The sequence below is a fragment of the Manis pentadactyla genome, chromosome 4 (genome assembly GCF_030020395.1).
Source record: "Manis pentadactyla isolate mManPen7 chromosome 4, mManPen7.hap1, whole genome shotgun sequence".
NCBI lineage: Eukaryota > Metazoa > Chordata > Mammalia > Pholidota > Manidae > Manis > Manis pentadactyla.
The window spans coordinates 35,124,063-35,139,570 of NC_080022.1; the positions used below are offsets into that span (position 1 = coordinate 35,124,063).

General features: G+C 48.5%; 2 protein-coding genes and 4 non-coding genes across 6 annotated transcripts; 5 read left to right on the top strand and 1 right to left on the bottom strand.

Annotated features, from left to right (window-relative positions):
- The first annotated feature begins 1,657 nt into the window (after positions 1-1,657).
- RPS8 (ribosomal protein S8) lies at positions 1,658-6,674 on the top strand. Its single transcript, XM_057499451.1, has 8 exons — positions 1,658-1,668; positions 3,816-3,911; positions 4,029-4,278; positions 4,411-4,545; positions 5,027-5,126; positions 5,526-5,701; positions 5,946-6,075; positions 6,517-6,674. The coding sequence occupies exons 1-8, from the start codon at positions 1,658-1,660 to the stop codon at positions 6,624-6,626; spliced, it is 1,008 nt and encodes a 335-aa protein (XP_057355434.1). The 3' UTR covers positions 6,627-6,674.
- LOC118916368 (small nucleolar RNA SNORD55/SNORD39) lies at positions 4,276-4,355 on the top strand. Its single transcript, XR_005026350.1, has one exon. It is a non-coding gene; the product is annotated as a small nucleolar RNA SNORD55/SNORD39 (small nucleolar RNA).
- LOC118916371 (small nucleolar RNA SNORD46) lies at positions 4,849-4,952 on the top strand. The gene has a single exon (XR_005026353.1). It is a non-coding gene; the product is annotated as a small nucleolar RNA SNORD46 (small nucleolar RNA).
- On the top strand, positions 5,761-5,832 carry LOC118916370 (small nucleolar RNA SNORD38). The gene has a single exon (XR_005026352.2). It is a non-coding gene; the product is annotated as a small nucleolar RNA SNORD38 (small nucleolar RNA).
- LOC118916369 (small nucleolar RNA SNORD38) lies at positions 6,349-6,418 on the top strand. The gene has a single exon (XR_005026351.2). It is a non-coding gene; the product is annotated as a small nucleolar RNA SNORD38 (small nucleolar RNA).
- Positions 6,675-8,412: 1,738 nt separating the features above from the next.
- Positions 8,413-12,560, bottom strand: BEST4 (bestrophin 4). Its single transcript, XM_036893001.2, has 9 exons — positions 12,217-12,560; positions 12,030-12,124; positions 11,267-11,500; positions 10,948-11,102; positions 10,414-10,491; positions 9,925-10,122; positions 9,722-9,802; positions 9,455-9,609; positions 8,413-9,298 (listed from the first exon to the last, which is right to left on the bottom strand). Exons 1-9 carry the CDS (start codon positions 12,366-12,368, stop codon positions 9,025-9,027), a joined length of 1,422 nt encoding a protein of 473 aa, XP_036748896.2. The 5' UTR covers positions 12,369-12,560; the 3' UTR covers positions 8,413-9,024.
- Between the last annotated feature and the right edge of the window lie 2,948 nt (positions 12,561-15,508).

A 15,508-nucleotide genomic window follows, 5' to 3' on the forward strand; every position in this document is an offset into this window, starting at 1 on the left:
AGCTTAAGGTTGTGGGAAGTAAGGATGTTCATCATGTGTAGGAAGCCAAATACTATGACAGGAATAGTGTTAGAGAAAGTGACAAGTGAGTCAGGACATAAAATCTAGCACAAGTTGGTGAGAATGAGAATTTACAGATATGCGCAGTATAGAGAAGTAGTGTTACGGTCTCAGCCATAAGGTTCAAATTTTGTGTTTTTTTAGGGAGGATAGAGTACGAAGGGTCTGCAACTGGCAATGCAGACCATGGAACCCACCCGTCTCCCATCTAGAGAATAGGAGTGTGTCATCCTCCACTTGAAGGCTGACAAGAAAAGTCCTGAGAACCAGATTTCTGTTAGAAGGCAAAGTAAACATTCCAAAAAGAGGTTGAAGGTTGTAGGGAAAGTGGAGATTCCACAGCCAGGATCCTCACTTTACCCTGATATGCTTGCCCACTGCGCACATGCAATGCTCGCAGGCATAGGCTTACAACGTGTGGGCAACAGGCTATTGCTGACTGTAGAAAGAGTTCCGCCCAGTGCTCTGGGGCTGCCAGGCTGCAGAGAGGCCCCGAGGCAGAGACCAGCTTGCTACATGCAGACTTGTCCTGAGGTGGATGGGTGGGTGGGTTCCTAGTACTTGACCTGCCACCAGGTAAATAAAGCTGGGTATAAACCCTCTACCCACAGTGTTCCATTCTCTCTTTTTTTTTAAGTATCATCGATATCCATTGTCATTTTTTGGCCTCACCAAATTCAGAGTAAACTTGGCGGGGGCTGAAACCTTCAGGTGAGGCAGATACAGAGGGTTTTTCTCATAAAACATGACAGGACATTAGGAAATTTTAGGAAATGGAGAATGGAGGGAGATAGGTTGAACACGATTCTAATAACCTATGTCAGGATTAGAATGTGGAAGATAGCTATAATTTGGGAGACTATTTTTTTAAGGTAACTAATGAAAATGGGGCAAATGCATAATACAATTAATGTTAATGGTCTCAAAACAAATGGAGTGGTAGCCAACCTATACGGTATTGGAGGGAAGCAGAAGACACAATTTCTCCAGGATGATATGGAATTAAAGAACTCCTATTTGACTTCTATTCAAGCAAGAGAACAGACTTGGAGGGCATGATGTGGTATATGACACACTGTCCTGACTTCAAGAGCTCCAGGGGTCCCTCTTCAATATTGCCCCAAGAGATTCAGATGCATTTATAATGAGTCTACTATTCAAGCACATTTAAAAAACATATACAATGGAATGTTATTCGGCTATAAGAAAACAAATCCTACCACTTGCAACAACATAGATGCAGCTAGAGGGTATTATGCTCAGTGAAATAAGCCAGGTGGAGAAAGACAAGTACCAAATGATTTCACTCATCTATGGAGTAAATAACAAAGTAAAAACTGAAGGAACAAAGCAGCAGCAGACTCACAAAACCCAAGAATGGACTAACGGTTACCAAAGGGAAAGGGGCTGGGAAGGGTGGGTGCAATGGGAGGGATTAAGGGGTATTATTAGTGCACATAATATGAGGGGGCATGGGGAAGGCAGTACAGCACAGAGAAGACAAGTAGTGACTATAGAATCTTACTGTGCTGATGGACAGTGACTGTAATGGGCATGTGGTGGGGATTTGATAATAGGAGGAAATATAGTAAGCACAATGTCGCTCATGTAAAACCTGAGCATAAAATTGTATATCGATGATACCTTAATAAAAAATATAAAAAATAAATAAACATATATGTTCATGTGATACAGACTGGCTTAAGTGGATAGAGACCATGGTGGGTGGGGGTGGGAAATATCAGTCCCATTCTCTTTCAAACTTAAGACTCATCTTTCTAACTACTTACAATACAAAGAATAGCCACCTATAGTCCTAGAGGCAATTCAAACTCAACCTGAAATTGAACTTTTTAGAAACCTTCTCCTGTGTTATCTATTGATGTCAACCCATCATTTAATGTGGTTTCTCAGGGAAGAACCTCATGTCACTCTTCTCTCACCCCCACAATACAGTATCACAAAGTTCCATCAACTAACAAGTGCTCCTTGAATCCATTTTCTCCTTTTTGTGTCCAATGCAACTGCCTTTTCCTTTTTTGGTGCCAAGGGGCTAGGGATAGAGTGATGAGTAAAGTACTACACTTTAAGATCTCACAGTCTACTTGGGAAAAGCCATTGCATACTATGTGGTAAGTGTAACAGTAAGTGGCTCAAATATTTCAGTATTCAATACAAATAACAATGTTAATATTAAGTGGATAGAGAGAAGAGTGTGCTACTATAAAGAGCAAGCTCAGAAAAGGCTTCAGTATGTGTGGGGGGGGTGAGGTTTTGAGCAGAGGCTTGAAGTACGGGGGGAGCCATGCTAAGACCTAGGAGAAGAGCATTTTTTGTCAGAGCATGAAGGCCTGAGGTAGGAATGGCAAGGTCAGAATGCGTGGAGTGAGGAGGGCAGGTTAGAGATATTTGATCAAACTGTTAAAGTCAGAGATAAGCAGAGACCAGATATTCCTGGGTCTCCCAGGCCATGGTAAGGAATTTAGATTTTATTCTGAATGTGCTGAGAAGCCAGCTGAAGCTTGAACATACGGATGAAGAATGGCTAATATTGAGAGAATCTCTTCCAAGGATGGGATAGGATCTGGAGCTGAGTGCAAAAGGGCTTATCCATTAGGTGGTTTGCTCCTTTAAATACTGCCCTTCTGCTCTGCTTCCCCTCCAGCCACCAGCCTAGCTCTCTCCTCCCCTTTAAGTAATATGTCTCAAAAGAATTGTCTACATGTAGTTGGAGTTTTTTTTACTTCCTATTCTGTTTCAAGTTTTTGAAAAAACTAATTAAGTTTTTGCCTACTCCCCTACACAGAAACTGCCCTTGCCAATGTCACCAAAGATTTCCAGGTTACTAAATCCGATAATTACTTTGTAATCCTCATTTTAACTAGCCTTCAGGGAAGTATTAGACACCACCCCATCCTGTGCCAGCTTCCCCCGTGTCACTCTAATTGCACATTCTGTCGTCTCCTTTCCCAGCTTCTTTTCTCTACCTGGCCTCACATGTGGGTGTTCCTCAAGTTTTGGATTGAGACCATCTTCTTGTATTTCTTTATGCCTGGGTTTGGCACACCACTGTATGAGGACTGGGCCCATCAGCTAAGAATGTTTTTTGTTTTTAAATGTTTGGGGAAGAAAATCAAAAGCGTAGTATTTCATGACAGGCGAATCCCAGTACCCACAGTTTTACTGGAACACAGCCACACCCATTCATTTGCTTTCACACTACAACAGCAAAGTTGAGTAACTGACAGACTCCATAGCCCACAGAACCTAGAGTACTTACTTACCTTTTACAAGAAAAGGTTGCTGTATGCTCTCTCCCTAACGTTCATTCTGGTGACTTTATGATTCGTATACCAACAAGTTCCAAAGTAACATCTGTCCACATCTCTTTTACAGGGATAACCAGACCACTTACACGTCACCAAGATCTCAAAAGAGTATGTCCAAAACAGTTCCTACCTTAACCTACCCCATCTCAGTAAACGGCACCAATATTCACGCAATTGATGAATGGAGTTAGGAATCCCTGACATCTCTCCCTATCCCTCAACCCCCACGTCCTATCGCTCCCCAAACCCTTCAAAACAAAACCCAAATCCACAGTTCGTTTCCATCTCTACTACCTTCCACCCTTTTCCAACGCACCCGCACGCTTATGCCTCGTCCTGGACTACTGTAACAGCTTCGACAACGGGTCTGCTCAAAATGTAAATAAAGCCAGGCCACTCCCGCCCGAAAATCCTCAACCTCTACAGAAAACTCGCCCAGCCACGGACCCCGTGCGACCCCTCCTCCACCACCGGGCTTCAGAGCCCACAGGCCACCGTCCGCCACGGCGCGGGCGCGGGAACGTAAGGAACGACGCGTTCGACTCCAGGCTTCTAGCCGCGGCGCCCAAAAAACACGTAAAGAGGGCGGGGCAGCGTTTTAGAAACTGGACCGTGAGGCTCTGCGTTTTCTCTTTCCAGCCAGCGCCGGGCAATGGGTGAGTTGTCTGCGTCAGGGCCGGGAGAGGAGGGTGAGCGCCATCCGGTGCCATCCTGCTTCCCCGCCAAGTTAGGAGAGTGGGTGCCCCGACCCCCGGCTACGAGCAGCCCTGAGGAGGGTGGTGCTCAGGTTTTTGGCCGCCGAGGCCAGCGCCGGCGGCGGAAAGGGCTCCGGGCTGCCAGCGGCACCAACATGGCTGCCGCGGAAAAGGGTCCAGGCTGGGCCGCACGTGTATGATGACATTTTATTAATGCTGTAAACTCCCGAGTGCGCAGTGGGGGCTTCAACCTTGGAGAGCTGAGCGTGCGGCCCGCCCGGCGTGGGATCTGGGGCACGAGAGGCGTCTGCTCCGAATCGTAGTAGCTCAACTTTCCACCCCCCGCTCTCACAGGCATCTCTCGGGACAACTGGCACAAGCGCCGCAAGACCGGGGGCAAGAGAAAGCCCTACCACAAGAAGAGGAAGTATGAGCTGGGACGCCCTGCTGCCAACACTAAGGTGCCTGCGGGGCCCCACCATCCCGGAGGGCTTTCCCCGGCTCCCCAGCGTTGGTGCGCCTCTGCGTGTGATGGTTGAAACTTTGTAGAGCTGTTATTTGTTTCAGGGACTGGGCAGCCTCCGTACCTTTAGTGTTGGGTAAATAATAAGGGGTTGCATGGAGGTAGATGATGTATACTAGGCCCTGAAGGGCGTCTGGAGCTAGTGGGCTTCTCACGTAATATATAGTCGGAGACCTGGCATATTTATTGCCTGGAGACTTAATTTTCATGTGTTTGGAATCAGGTTTTTCCTCTTGGAGGTAACTAGAATGATGAAAAAGAATCCTTAGGCGTGGTTGTAACCGTTTCGGTCACCTGTATGCCACTTGCCAATGCGAGGACTTGTCATAGTTACACTGACTGCTGCCTCCATCCAGCCCAGGTTCCTTTCCTCTCTTGCTTTGCCTCTTGATAACCTACTTCCTGTCTGTATTTTCCAGATTGGCCCCCGCCGCATACACACTGTCCGTGTGCGGGGAGGCAACAAGAAGTACCGTGCCTTGAGGCTGGATGTGGGAAACTTCTCCTGGGGCTCCGAGTGTGAGTGAGGCCCTCTGCGAGGGGGTGGGAACTCAGCACCTAAAGCTTTCTAAGCTTAAGTAAGTGCTTTTAGCAGGAAGTCCATGGCCTTGACCAACATACTGAAGTTTCTCCTTGTTTGAAAGACCCTGAGGTTATTGCAGCTGGAGAGTTCTCTCCATCCTGTCCTGTTTCTTAACTCTCCTGTAGCCTCAGGGATTGATCAGGCTGAATCTAGAGATTGGTTGCCAGCCACCTCTGGAAAGATGGGTTTGTGGAAGAGGAGCTGATGCCCCATGGCTGGGTAAAGGCTTAGCGTTCCCTTGCTTTTCCTTAGGCTCCCCTGCCCAGGGCTGGTGGGTGGGCAGGGCTGGTTGGCTTCGTTTACAGGGCTTGATTCTGAATTTTCTCTGTGGGCAGGTTGTACACGCAAAACAAGGATCATTGATGTTGTCTACAACGCATCCAACAATGAACTGGTCCGCACCAAGACCTTGGTGAAGAACTGCATCGTGCTTGTTGACAGCACACCATACCGACAGTGGTACGAGTCCCACTATGCACTGCCCCTGGGCCGCAAGAAGGGTGCCAAACTGGTACGTGTTTGGGGGCTGACTTCCCTGGAGGGGTTGGGGGAGGACAACCTGATTGCAGCCTTCTAATGATGAAAAATGTCCAGTTCTGCTACTGAAGGGGAAGAGATGCAAGCCTTTGAGTGCTGAGGAAGGCAGCAGGATTGGCATGTGCAGGGTTTGAGGCTGTGGTGGCATCCTTCCCTGAGTTGGAAGGGGGAAGGGTTTGGGAGGCCCCAGCTAATCTATTTATATCTCCTTTATTCAGACTCCTGAGGAGGAAGAGATTTTAAACAAGAAGAGATCAAAGAAAATTCAGAAGAAATACGATGAAAGGAAAAAGAATGCCAAAATCAGCAGTCTTCTGGAGGAGCAGTTCCAGCAGGGCAAGCTGCTTGGTGAGAGCTGTTGCATGCAGCGGGGGAGAGTCACAAGATGGGATGTGTGCCCTGTATTTTTCCCTTGCTTCAGTTCTTTTGACTGCCAGCTGTGTGGTCTAGAGGGTTCACCAGGAGAGCTTAATGATAACACTGCAAGCATAAATGAGAACAGTCATCTCCCTAGTATGAAGCTGAAATGAGAAACAGTGGAAAGCAGTACATAATAGGCCTGAGTTCAGCCTCTGCATATCAGGGGTCTGTTAAGTCCATGCCCAGGTTTAGGGGGCTGTGTCTCAGTGATGAAAACTTTGTCCAGTTCTGCTACTGACTCTGAGTGACGAGACGATAATATCTGAAGAGACAGTGGGCTTCATACCTGAACCAGCATGGACTTTTCAAGGCTTATAGGTTTGGGTAAGGCCTTATTGTCATATTGCTAAGTGCCACACTCTCTTGCAGCATGCATTGCTTCAAGACCAGGCCAGTGTGGCCGAGCAGATGGCTACGTGCTTGAGGGCAAGGAGCTGGAGTTCTATCTGAGGAAAATCAAGGCCCGAAAAGGCAAATAAGTTCTCTTCCTGTCCTAGCTCATGTAATAAAGGGTCTGTTGTTCTATGTCCTGTGTTCACGTCTTAAATATTCGATTGCTGGGCACACTGTAGGGTGCCCTTGTATCCCCACCTCCTCCCTCCCCTAAAGGCCAAGGCCTGTTGTGGGCTGTGCCATCTATAGTAGGGGGAACATGGTGCACGCTGGATTTAAGTGGGAGCCAGGGGTATGGCATGCAGGCCAAGCACAGTGATTTTATGAGGGCGGTGTCCCCGCCCTGGGGTTCCCAACAATATTAGGGTATGGCTGAGCTGTGATTAGAACCTGAAGCTATACTTCCTCTGCGAAGTTGGCTCTTGGAGATCTTGTACCAACATTACTGTGTGGACCTTGACTTTAAGGGTTTAATTCAAAGTTTTCAACCTGGATTCATGGGTGGTCTAGAAATCTTAGAATTGTGTTCCACATTTTTTTGCATTGTTGAGAGAAGGTTGAACAAACTAACCTAACCTGTCAGTTTTTAGATGTCTCCCTGAAATTAATTTTCTCTTGAATCCCAAACCCTTCCCTACTTAGTAATCAAAAGCATGTAAGATTACCAGTGATTTCTGCATTGCAGATTCAGTCTCACTGAATTACAATCCCATTTAGATAACAATCTCAAAGGGTCTTTGCCTTTAACTTGGCTACATTGTTGTCTGTCCTCAGCATTTAAATGTGGTTTATGCTCCATCTAACTTTAACCCAGACCTACTTGACACTTGTACTTGGATATCATAATTGGACTCTAATAAAATGTCAGTATATTAAAAACTCATATTCCTCAGCAATGTCTTTTCAGTTTCTCAACTACTTAATAGCAAATAGTTGTTTTCATACTTAAATAAAAATCTTGGGCCATCCTGACCCTTATTCTTAGCACTCCCAACACCTAATTGCCACTAAATCTTGCTGGTTCAGCCTTTAACACCACCTCGCCATTCTAGTTACTTTTTTACATCCTTATTTGCTCGGTGCTGCCTCTTTTAATTACAATGCAATCCCAGCAATCAGTGATCATTTTGAAAGATCAGCCTTTTAACAAGACAGCTTCCCATCTCAGTCCTTACCAAAGGCTACAAGCGTTCAAGGTGACCTCATCCCTTTTTCTATAGTGACTTCCATCCTGGCCTTAGTGAACATAGGTATTCCCTTGTTGGGAACACAGTTTTTTAAATACCCACTTGGCTTACTCTATCCAGGGCTTTGTCACTCTAGTAAGGTACGCCCTGATCACAATTTTACATTGTAATCTATGCTGCATCCTTTGTCCCTGTTTTTTCTCCGTATCCCTTAGTCTGGTGTAAATTTTGCTCATTTTGTTTTGTCTTTGTTCTCGTCTTGATTGGCATATAACTCCAGGGGTATGAGGTTGGTTGTTTTCTGCTGTGAATCCATTACCTGGAAAAGTGCAGGGCAGTGTACCAGTATGCTAATATACCATGGCTTCTGAGTTATGGTATTTGTCATCCTTTGACCTTAACATTCAGTCTTGGCATTCACCAGTTTCCTCTGGAGCTGAGCTTCGAAGGCAGGACTCTTAGAGGAGGCTCTGTTTAGCAACATCTCCAACATAGTACTCAGGGTCCCCTGTAGCAGTGCAGACCCATCATGAAGATGGACTCACAGCCTTCACCCCTTAAATTTTCTCCCCAGTTTGACTGGTGGTAGTGAAAGGCGTGGTATTCTAAAATCCAGATGCTGAGGGTCTAGGCTGGGTGGTGTAGACTGCCTTCACATCTTTACCCCACCTCACAGCATACCAAATCTATTTTAAACAATTGTATTGCACAAGTAATATACTCATTGGAATAAAAAAATTGGACATTACAGATAAAAGCCCCCACTCCAGTACACGTTTTGATCCCTCTTCAGAGTAAGGTTATCAGGACAGGGTACAACCTTCTAAAACATCTTTTTATGTGTACTCAAATTGTAACCCCTGACCAACAAGGCCAGGGATCCCCTGAGAACTAGAATTGCAAATCATGGAGCCGCATTCCATATCTAATGAGTCAGAAACTCCAGAAGTGGTTCCCGGATGTCTTCATGGAGTCCTTCGGGGATTCCTCTCCCTCAATCTTGAGAATTGGCCTAAACCTCGCATTGTCGAGGCTATTAACGGTGCACCTGGGCTTGGGCTCTAGTCTTATATGCCTCATGCCATGTACCCTAACTTTACTTCCCCAAGCAGTTCACCCTGTCTTATCCCGCCAGAGCGTACACATTCCCAGCCCTGGCTCGACCGGCCGTCTCCCTCTTCCAGGGTCCGCCCGTAAATGCTCTGGCTCAGGGTCCACCGGACGTGCTGCTCCAACAGCGCTGGAGGGCAGGCCCAGGGGGCGGGGAGGCAGGACGCCAGGCCCCGGCTGCCTCTGCTCAGGGTTCCTGGGCCTCGTCCGCTGACCCCGCCGCCGCCTCCTCAATGCGGTCCGCAACCTCAGGGTCGCCGCCCTCCTCGGCTCGGAAGCGCAGTAGATGGGGGGTCCGGGGAGGTCCTCGTGCGCGGCCGAAGGTCCGCAGGCTGATAGCTGGGGAGGGCGCTCCTGCGGCCAGAAAGCGGCCGAGCAGCGGGGTCTGCGCTGCAGGTACCGACCGAGCCAGACCGGGGGACGCCTCCACCTGCAGGTTCTGCTCAGGGTCGTCACTCACGCTGCGGGCGGGAGGGCGGGCTGAGTGAGCCCCCCGCGGGGCCCCACTTGGGGACTGGAGCAGGAGGGACCGAGTCATTGGTGCCTCAGAGGGTAGGCGGGTACCTGGGGCCCTCGTACAAGTTCAAGCCCCAACCATGCCCCTGCCAGTCTCTCACCGGAGGTTGAAGGTGGACCCCAGAAAGGAAGGCCGCAGAGACTCGGCAGCCGTGGCCACTGTGTAGGGCGGCAGCGCCGAGTCTTCGTCCCAGTACGGGTCCTTCTCGGCTGGAGGCAGGTTCTGGTACATGTCATCCACAGATAGCAAGGACACCTGAGGTGGGTAGCAAGTCACAAGGATCCTCCTGTGCTCCCCTCTCCTCTCCTCTCCACGCCAGAGCTGAGAGCTGGCAGGATGGGGAGCTGCCCCCAGACCCCTACCTCACCTGCAAGTTTCGGTCTATGAGCTGGTTAGTCTCAAAGTCGTCATCATCCTCACCAAAGGGGTTGATAATCTGTTCGGCCACCTGCAGGTTGTAGGACAGTGTTTTTTTAGGCTCAGAGTCCCATTCTCCATCCCTGAAGTTGGGGTGGGCCCTGGGCCCACGTCTCCACAGAGCAGACTGGCATAACCACCTGAAGTGCCCACCTTGAGCCAGCCAGCATAGAAGAAGAACTGCAGCAGTGTGGTGAGAGGCACATACATGTCCAGGTCCCCCATGGCTGGCGCTAGCTCCTGGGCTGTTTCCAGGGGCTCCCGAGGTTTGACAGCCCCTGCCCCTGGCTCCACAAACTGGCGACCAACCAGGGAGAGGGCAAAGAAGGAGTATACTGCTATGGTCACCACCTGGAGAAGGAAAAGCCCTGCTGAGTGGCACAGGAAGAAATGCTGCCCCTGCCCCTGAGGGCTGGCGGGGGAGTCTGACAAGTAATTCAAACATGTAGCAGGGTATGACAGCACCCGAGCGGATGCGATCATCTTAGTAGGGGTCCAGGGAGGCTTTGAGGATGAGCCCTTGTCTGTTCAGTGTCTCACCGGACAAAACTGCCCCAAAGCACGTACCATCTCTAGTTCTCAGTGTCACATAACTAAGCGCATCCAGGAGGTACTGGGACTGGAGAGGTGAGAAGCAGTTACCTGGGTGTAGACAAGGGGGATGCTGATCCAGTCGTAGTGGAACAGCATGCTGCACTTGGCCCGGTACTTGTTCAGCTCCTGGTGGAACAGCAGGAAGAGGAAGTCAGTGGAGGTGAGAAAGGAAGAATGGGGAAACAGGAGAGCCGAACACAAACTAGGTCTGGAGGCCCATCTGCTCTCAGAGGTGTTAGCAGGCTGGGGTGCCTATGGTGGGAAGCAGTTTAGCAAAGTAGTTGCAAGCACAGAGCCTGCAGCCAGGATGTCTGAGTATGAGTCCCAGCTCCACTCACTAGCTGAGTGATTGGGCAAGTTTCTTTTTCATTCTGTGCCTCAGTTTCCTCACCTGTGCAAGGTGGGTGGTGGTGGTGTTAATAATAGTACGAATTCTACAGGGTTTTTGTGAGGGTTAAGTGTTAATATGGGTACCATACTTCCAACAGTGTGTGTTACATAGTTGGCACTGTGTACTACAATTATTCCAGTTTGCAAAGCCAGGGGCAGAAAGGCAGATGGCCTGGTCCTAGGCTGACTCACTTCCAGGAGCAGACAGAGAGCAATGTCGTCTCGGATTCGCCCATCCCTCCGGGCCTGGGCCGCTAGGTTGGTAAACCAGACGCAGGGTACCCAGTATTTGTTAAAGTCAGATTTCAGGCTCTCAAACTTTTTCCTCTCTTCCTGGGACATGAAACCTGCCGTGATAATATGGGTGGGGCTCAACTTCATCCTCTGCCCTTGGGACTTGCCTCCCTGGGGCCCTGGAGTCCCCTGGGGGCCAGACCTCCCTTCCCAGGAGGTGGTGGAGAGGAGGGCAGGTCCAGGCCCCTGCCTGCCCTAGGCTCCCCGAACGCAGCACCTGCGTCCACCACATGCTCCATGGTGGGGAAGCGCTTGCGCACTCGTGTGCTGACCGATCGCAACACCAGCAGCGAGGCCAGATTGGCATAGCGGATGAGTGTGCGGCGCAGCAGGCGGCCACGCTGGTCCACGCCATGCACGCTGGCTGAGATGACGCACATCAGCTGGTCCGGCAGCGGGATGCTTGTGTATTGGGCCCACCAGCGGTTCACCACCAGGGTTACATAGAAACCTGGTCGGCCGCCGTGGGAAAAAAAATGGAGGGCCTGGGAGTCAGTATGCCCTGCCCCCAAGCCAGAGCACCTGGTCCAGGCCAGGTTGAACTAAGGCCGGTGGAAGGAACATTTGACTCCAACGCCCTGACTCACTGTCGGGGATGGGGACAGCCTCTTCCTCTGGTCCTGCCCTGCTGAGCTAGGCCAGGTGGGGAGGAAGGAGTGCAGACCTCAGGCAGAGAAGTTGGTGGCTCGTGAGGTGGGGGAGAGGGGATGTCACCTCTCTCCGGCTCCCCTTCAGTGCCCAGGGTGGGGTTGTGAGGCAGCAGGTGTCTTGTCCCTTTTTTGGAGAGTCCAGCAAGTGATAGGGCCTGGCCCTCTGGAAATCCAGGACCTGGCAGGCAGCTCCCATGTCTGCTGAGCCTGCTCTGGTTGACTTCTAGGCTGTGATGTTGGGGTAATTCTGACCTTGAGAGCTATCAACCCAACCCAAAGGTCAGGGACAATTTTAAGAAGGACACCAGGGAGAACTAGAGAGAGCCTTACCCAGTACAAAGGACAAGGGGATGAGGTCAGCAGAGCGCTTGCAGTATCGGGCCACCTGAGCATACACATGCCTCTGTTCCTGGGTCAGCAGCATCCTGGGGAAAGTCAGGTGTAGACCTGGGTTAGAGGGAGCTGAGCAGCTAGTTCCTCACCAGCCAGCCCTGAGACCCCACCCGCACCCTCGCACCGGTAGGTGATGCTGAGCACAGCATACAGGACAATGAAGAGGAGGAATTCCTTGTAGAGGAGCTTGTAGATGCTTCCCCTCCAACGGAGAAGCAAGCCAGAGAAACCTCCAAAACGGGCCTCCGCCACTTTGAGTGTGTATGAAACCGTCATGGTGTTGGGGGCCTGGGGAGGAGGTCACAAGAGCTGCCCCCAGAGCATCCCTCTTCCCCAGAAGCCCTTCTCCTTAGATTGCTTTCTTAGCACCAAGCTTAGTTCCCCAGGCAACCTCCCTTCAACTCTGCTCACATACACCCCCACCCTCAGCCTGTGTCAATAGACAAGGGGGGAAGAAGCAGCAGAGTAGACAAAGCACACCCCATCCCCTCCAGCACTCAGTGGGACATGGTCAAGCCAGGATGGGGTGGGGCAAGGGGGAGCTGAAATCTATAACCTCTTTTGCATGAGGCTTCCCCAAGCTTCTCTTCCATTTGCAGTGTTTGGAGTAACCAGGTCCTGGAACTGCTGAGGACAGGAGGTCCAACTCTAGCCTAGGCCCACTGCTGTCCCTTGGGGTCTTGCTCTTGAAGCTGAAAGCTGGTCTCCCAAGGCCCAGGACACTCTCACCCCACCCCACACCTGCCTACCTGCTCTGAGCTGCAGCCTGTATTGAGGAAGGAGAACTGGGCTAGCCTTCACCCCCCACACACTTAAGTAGCTCCTGGGTCCATAAAGTTTGGCTGGACTGAGGTTATCAATGATGGATTGATGCTGTTACCCAGCTTCCCCTGGTCCTGGGAACCGGATGTATCTCTCTACACCTGCAGGGCTGGGCTGGCCTTTGACTGGCAGAAGTGCCATCTGCACTGACCCCATAGCTCACACAACTGACACCACGTCCTTGAAGCCAGTGACAGGGATTATTGTCCCACGCTCTAGGTGAGAAGACAAGTGCGTAATAAGTTGTTGTAATGATAACAGCTATTGATCAGAGAGCACTAACTGACAGGCATTGTGCCAAAGGCACTACTACATCATCCTCATTAAATCCTCATCACAATTCTGTGAGGTAGGAATCATTTCATTTCACAGATGACTCCAAGAGTTAAATGACTTGCCCAAAGTCATACAGCTAGGACCTGTTGCAGGCAGGATTCAAAGCCAAAGTTGATGGATTTTGTCAACATTGAATATGAAACAGCCACTTATTTTACCAGCAAAATGGATCTATTCAGGAATAGTAGAGTAATTGTGATTCAGGACGCGTAAGCTATGGTAAACCATAGCAAGTCCAGAAAACAAAGAATATTGTAGAGAAAATGGGGAAGTTGGGAAGGGCTGCTTTGGACACGTCTTTTGGAGAATGGCCCCCATTCAAAAGACAAGAAATAACCAGTGTTGGTGAGGATGTGGAGGAAAGAGAGCCCTCTTGCACTGTTGGTGGAAATGTCAGTTGGTGCAGCCACTGTGGAAGGCTGTATGGAGGTTTCTCAAAAAACTAAAAATAGAAATACCACATGATCCAGTAATTCCATTTCCGGAATTTACCAAAAGAAACCAAATCCCTCATTTGAAAAGATACATGCATCCCTATGTTTATCGCCACATTATTTACAATAGCTAAGATATGAAAGTGACCAAAATGTCCATCAGTAGATGAATGGGTAAAAAAGATGTAGTACATATACATAACAGAATATCACTCAGCCATAAAAAAAGAAAGAAATCCTGCCATTTGCAACAACATGGATAGACATAGAGGGTATTATGCTAAGTGAAATAAGCCAGACAGAGAAAGACAAATACCATATGATTTCACTTATTTGTGGAGTATAAAAACAAAGCAAAACAGTAGACTCATAGGCACTGTGAATTGACTGGTGGTTACCATGGGGAGGGGTTGGAATGGGTGGGTGGAGAGGGTGAGGGGGATAAAGGGGATAAAGGAGCACAAAAATTCTCAATCATAATATAAGTTGTTTGGTTATAGGGATGGTAGTACAGTATGGAGAATATAGCCGATAATTCTGTAATACCCTTTTATGTTGACAGATGGTACTGCACTAGTAGGGGTGAGGATTTAATAATATGGTTAATTGTCGTACCACTGTGTTGTACACCTGAAACCAATAAAAGATTTTATAGCAACTATATTTCAATTTTTAAAAATAGGGTTATTTGGTTTTTGCTACTTATTTATAGGAGTCATTTTTTTTCTAGATGACCTTTTGCAGGAAAATCCCTTTGAACCATGACAAATGTTTGGTTATTTGTTCCTTTAAGAACAGCATTTTTAGTGGAAACAGTAGCATGGTGGTTTCCATTATTCTCAAGGGAGCTGAGTCTGGAATGCCCAGGGACTTTTATAATAGCCAGAGAAGCTGACAAAAGCATGGCATCTAATATATTTTCGATATTGGAGTTACTTTTATTTTTATTCCCATCAAAAGTAAGGAAAAAAACCTGGCTATTTCCTTAACATCCCCAAGTCATGGGCTATCCGAGAGGCATACTGATTGTTATTATGTATAAATGTTCTGGGTGTTGTCCATGGCAACAGTACAAGTCCGAGTAAGAGCATATAACTCAGGCTGTTGGGCCAAAGAAGCTACTGGTAAAGGTGCTGCCCCAATGATTTCAAAAGGAATTGCAATACCTAGTGTTTACCATTTTCATTCTTTGTTTAAGACCCATCAGTAAACCATGAAAAACCTACATTGGCTAGAGCAATTTTCTATAAATGATCATGGGGAATCGAAAGGTGATCTGTCAGTGTCAAGCACTCATGAGGGGTTTCATCAGTGAAGGAGGGGAGCAGATTGCAGGTTGAGGTTATTATGAGAAAGAGTTATATGAGAAGGAGTTAGCAAGAGATCTCATAGGAGGTAGGATGACTGGCTGGAGGTGTTGAGGGTGGTGAGAATTCAGGAGGGCCTTTACTGCATGCAGCACAAAGATGGTTAGAAGAGATCCCATGATTATTTCTTTGGTGACCTTAGCTCAAAGGGCAGTGTCAGGAATGGCTCTGAGGCAAGGGGTGGGGGCGTATCCTTGCACACGGGGTTCAGTTGGCTATACAGTTGACCTTTGAACAGTGTGGGGGTTAGGGGCACCAATTCCATCCACAGTGGAAAATCTGTTAACTTTTGACTCCCAAAAACTTAATGGCCTACTGTTGACTGGAAGCCTTCTAATGACATAAACAATCAATTATCACATTTTGTATGTGATATGTGTTTATACTGTATTCTTACAATAAAGTAAGCTAGGGAAAAAAATATTTTCTTCAAACTGTTGCAAATCTCCAAACAATT

What these genes read in the sequence shown, in the direction of transcription:
- RPS8 (XM_057499451.1), top strand. An exon ending in GCCCTGCTGCCAACACTAAG is followed by an intron (nt 4,546 to 5,026) that starts GTGCCTGCGGGG and finishes TGTATTTTCCAG; the next exon opens with ATTGGCCCCCGCCGCATACA. An exon ending in GCAAGAAGGGTGCCAAACTG is followed by an intron (nt 5,702 to 5,945) that starts GTACGTGTTTGG and finishes TCCTTTATTCAG; the next exon opens with ACTCCTGAGGAGGAAGAGAT.
- BEST4 (XM_036893001.2), bottom strand. Translation starts at nt 12,368, where the DNA reads ATGACGGTTTCATACACACTCAAAGTGGCGGAGGCCCGTTTTGGAGGT. An exon ending in TCTATGCTGGCTGGCTCAAG is followed by an intron (nt 9,803 to 9,924) that starts GTGGGCACTTCA and finishes TACAACCTGCAG; the next exon opens with GTGGCCGAACAGATTATCAA. An exon ending in GGGTCCACCTTCAACCTCCG is followed by an intron (nt 9,299 to 9,454) that starts GTGAGAGACTGG and finishes TCCCGCCCGCAG; the next exon opens with CGTGAGTGACGACCCTGAGC.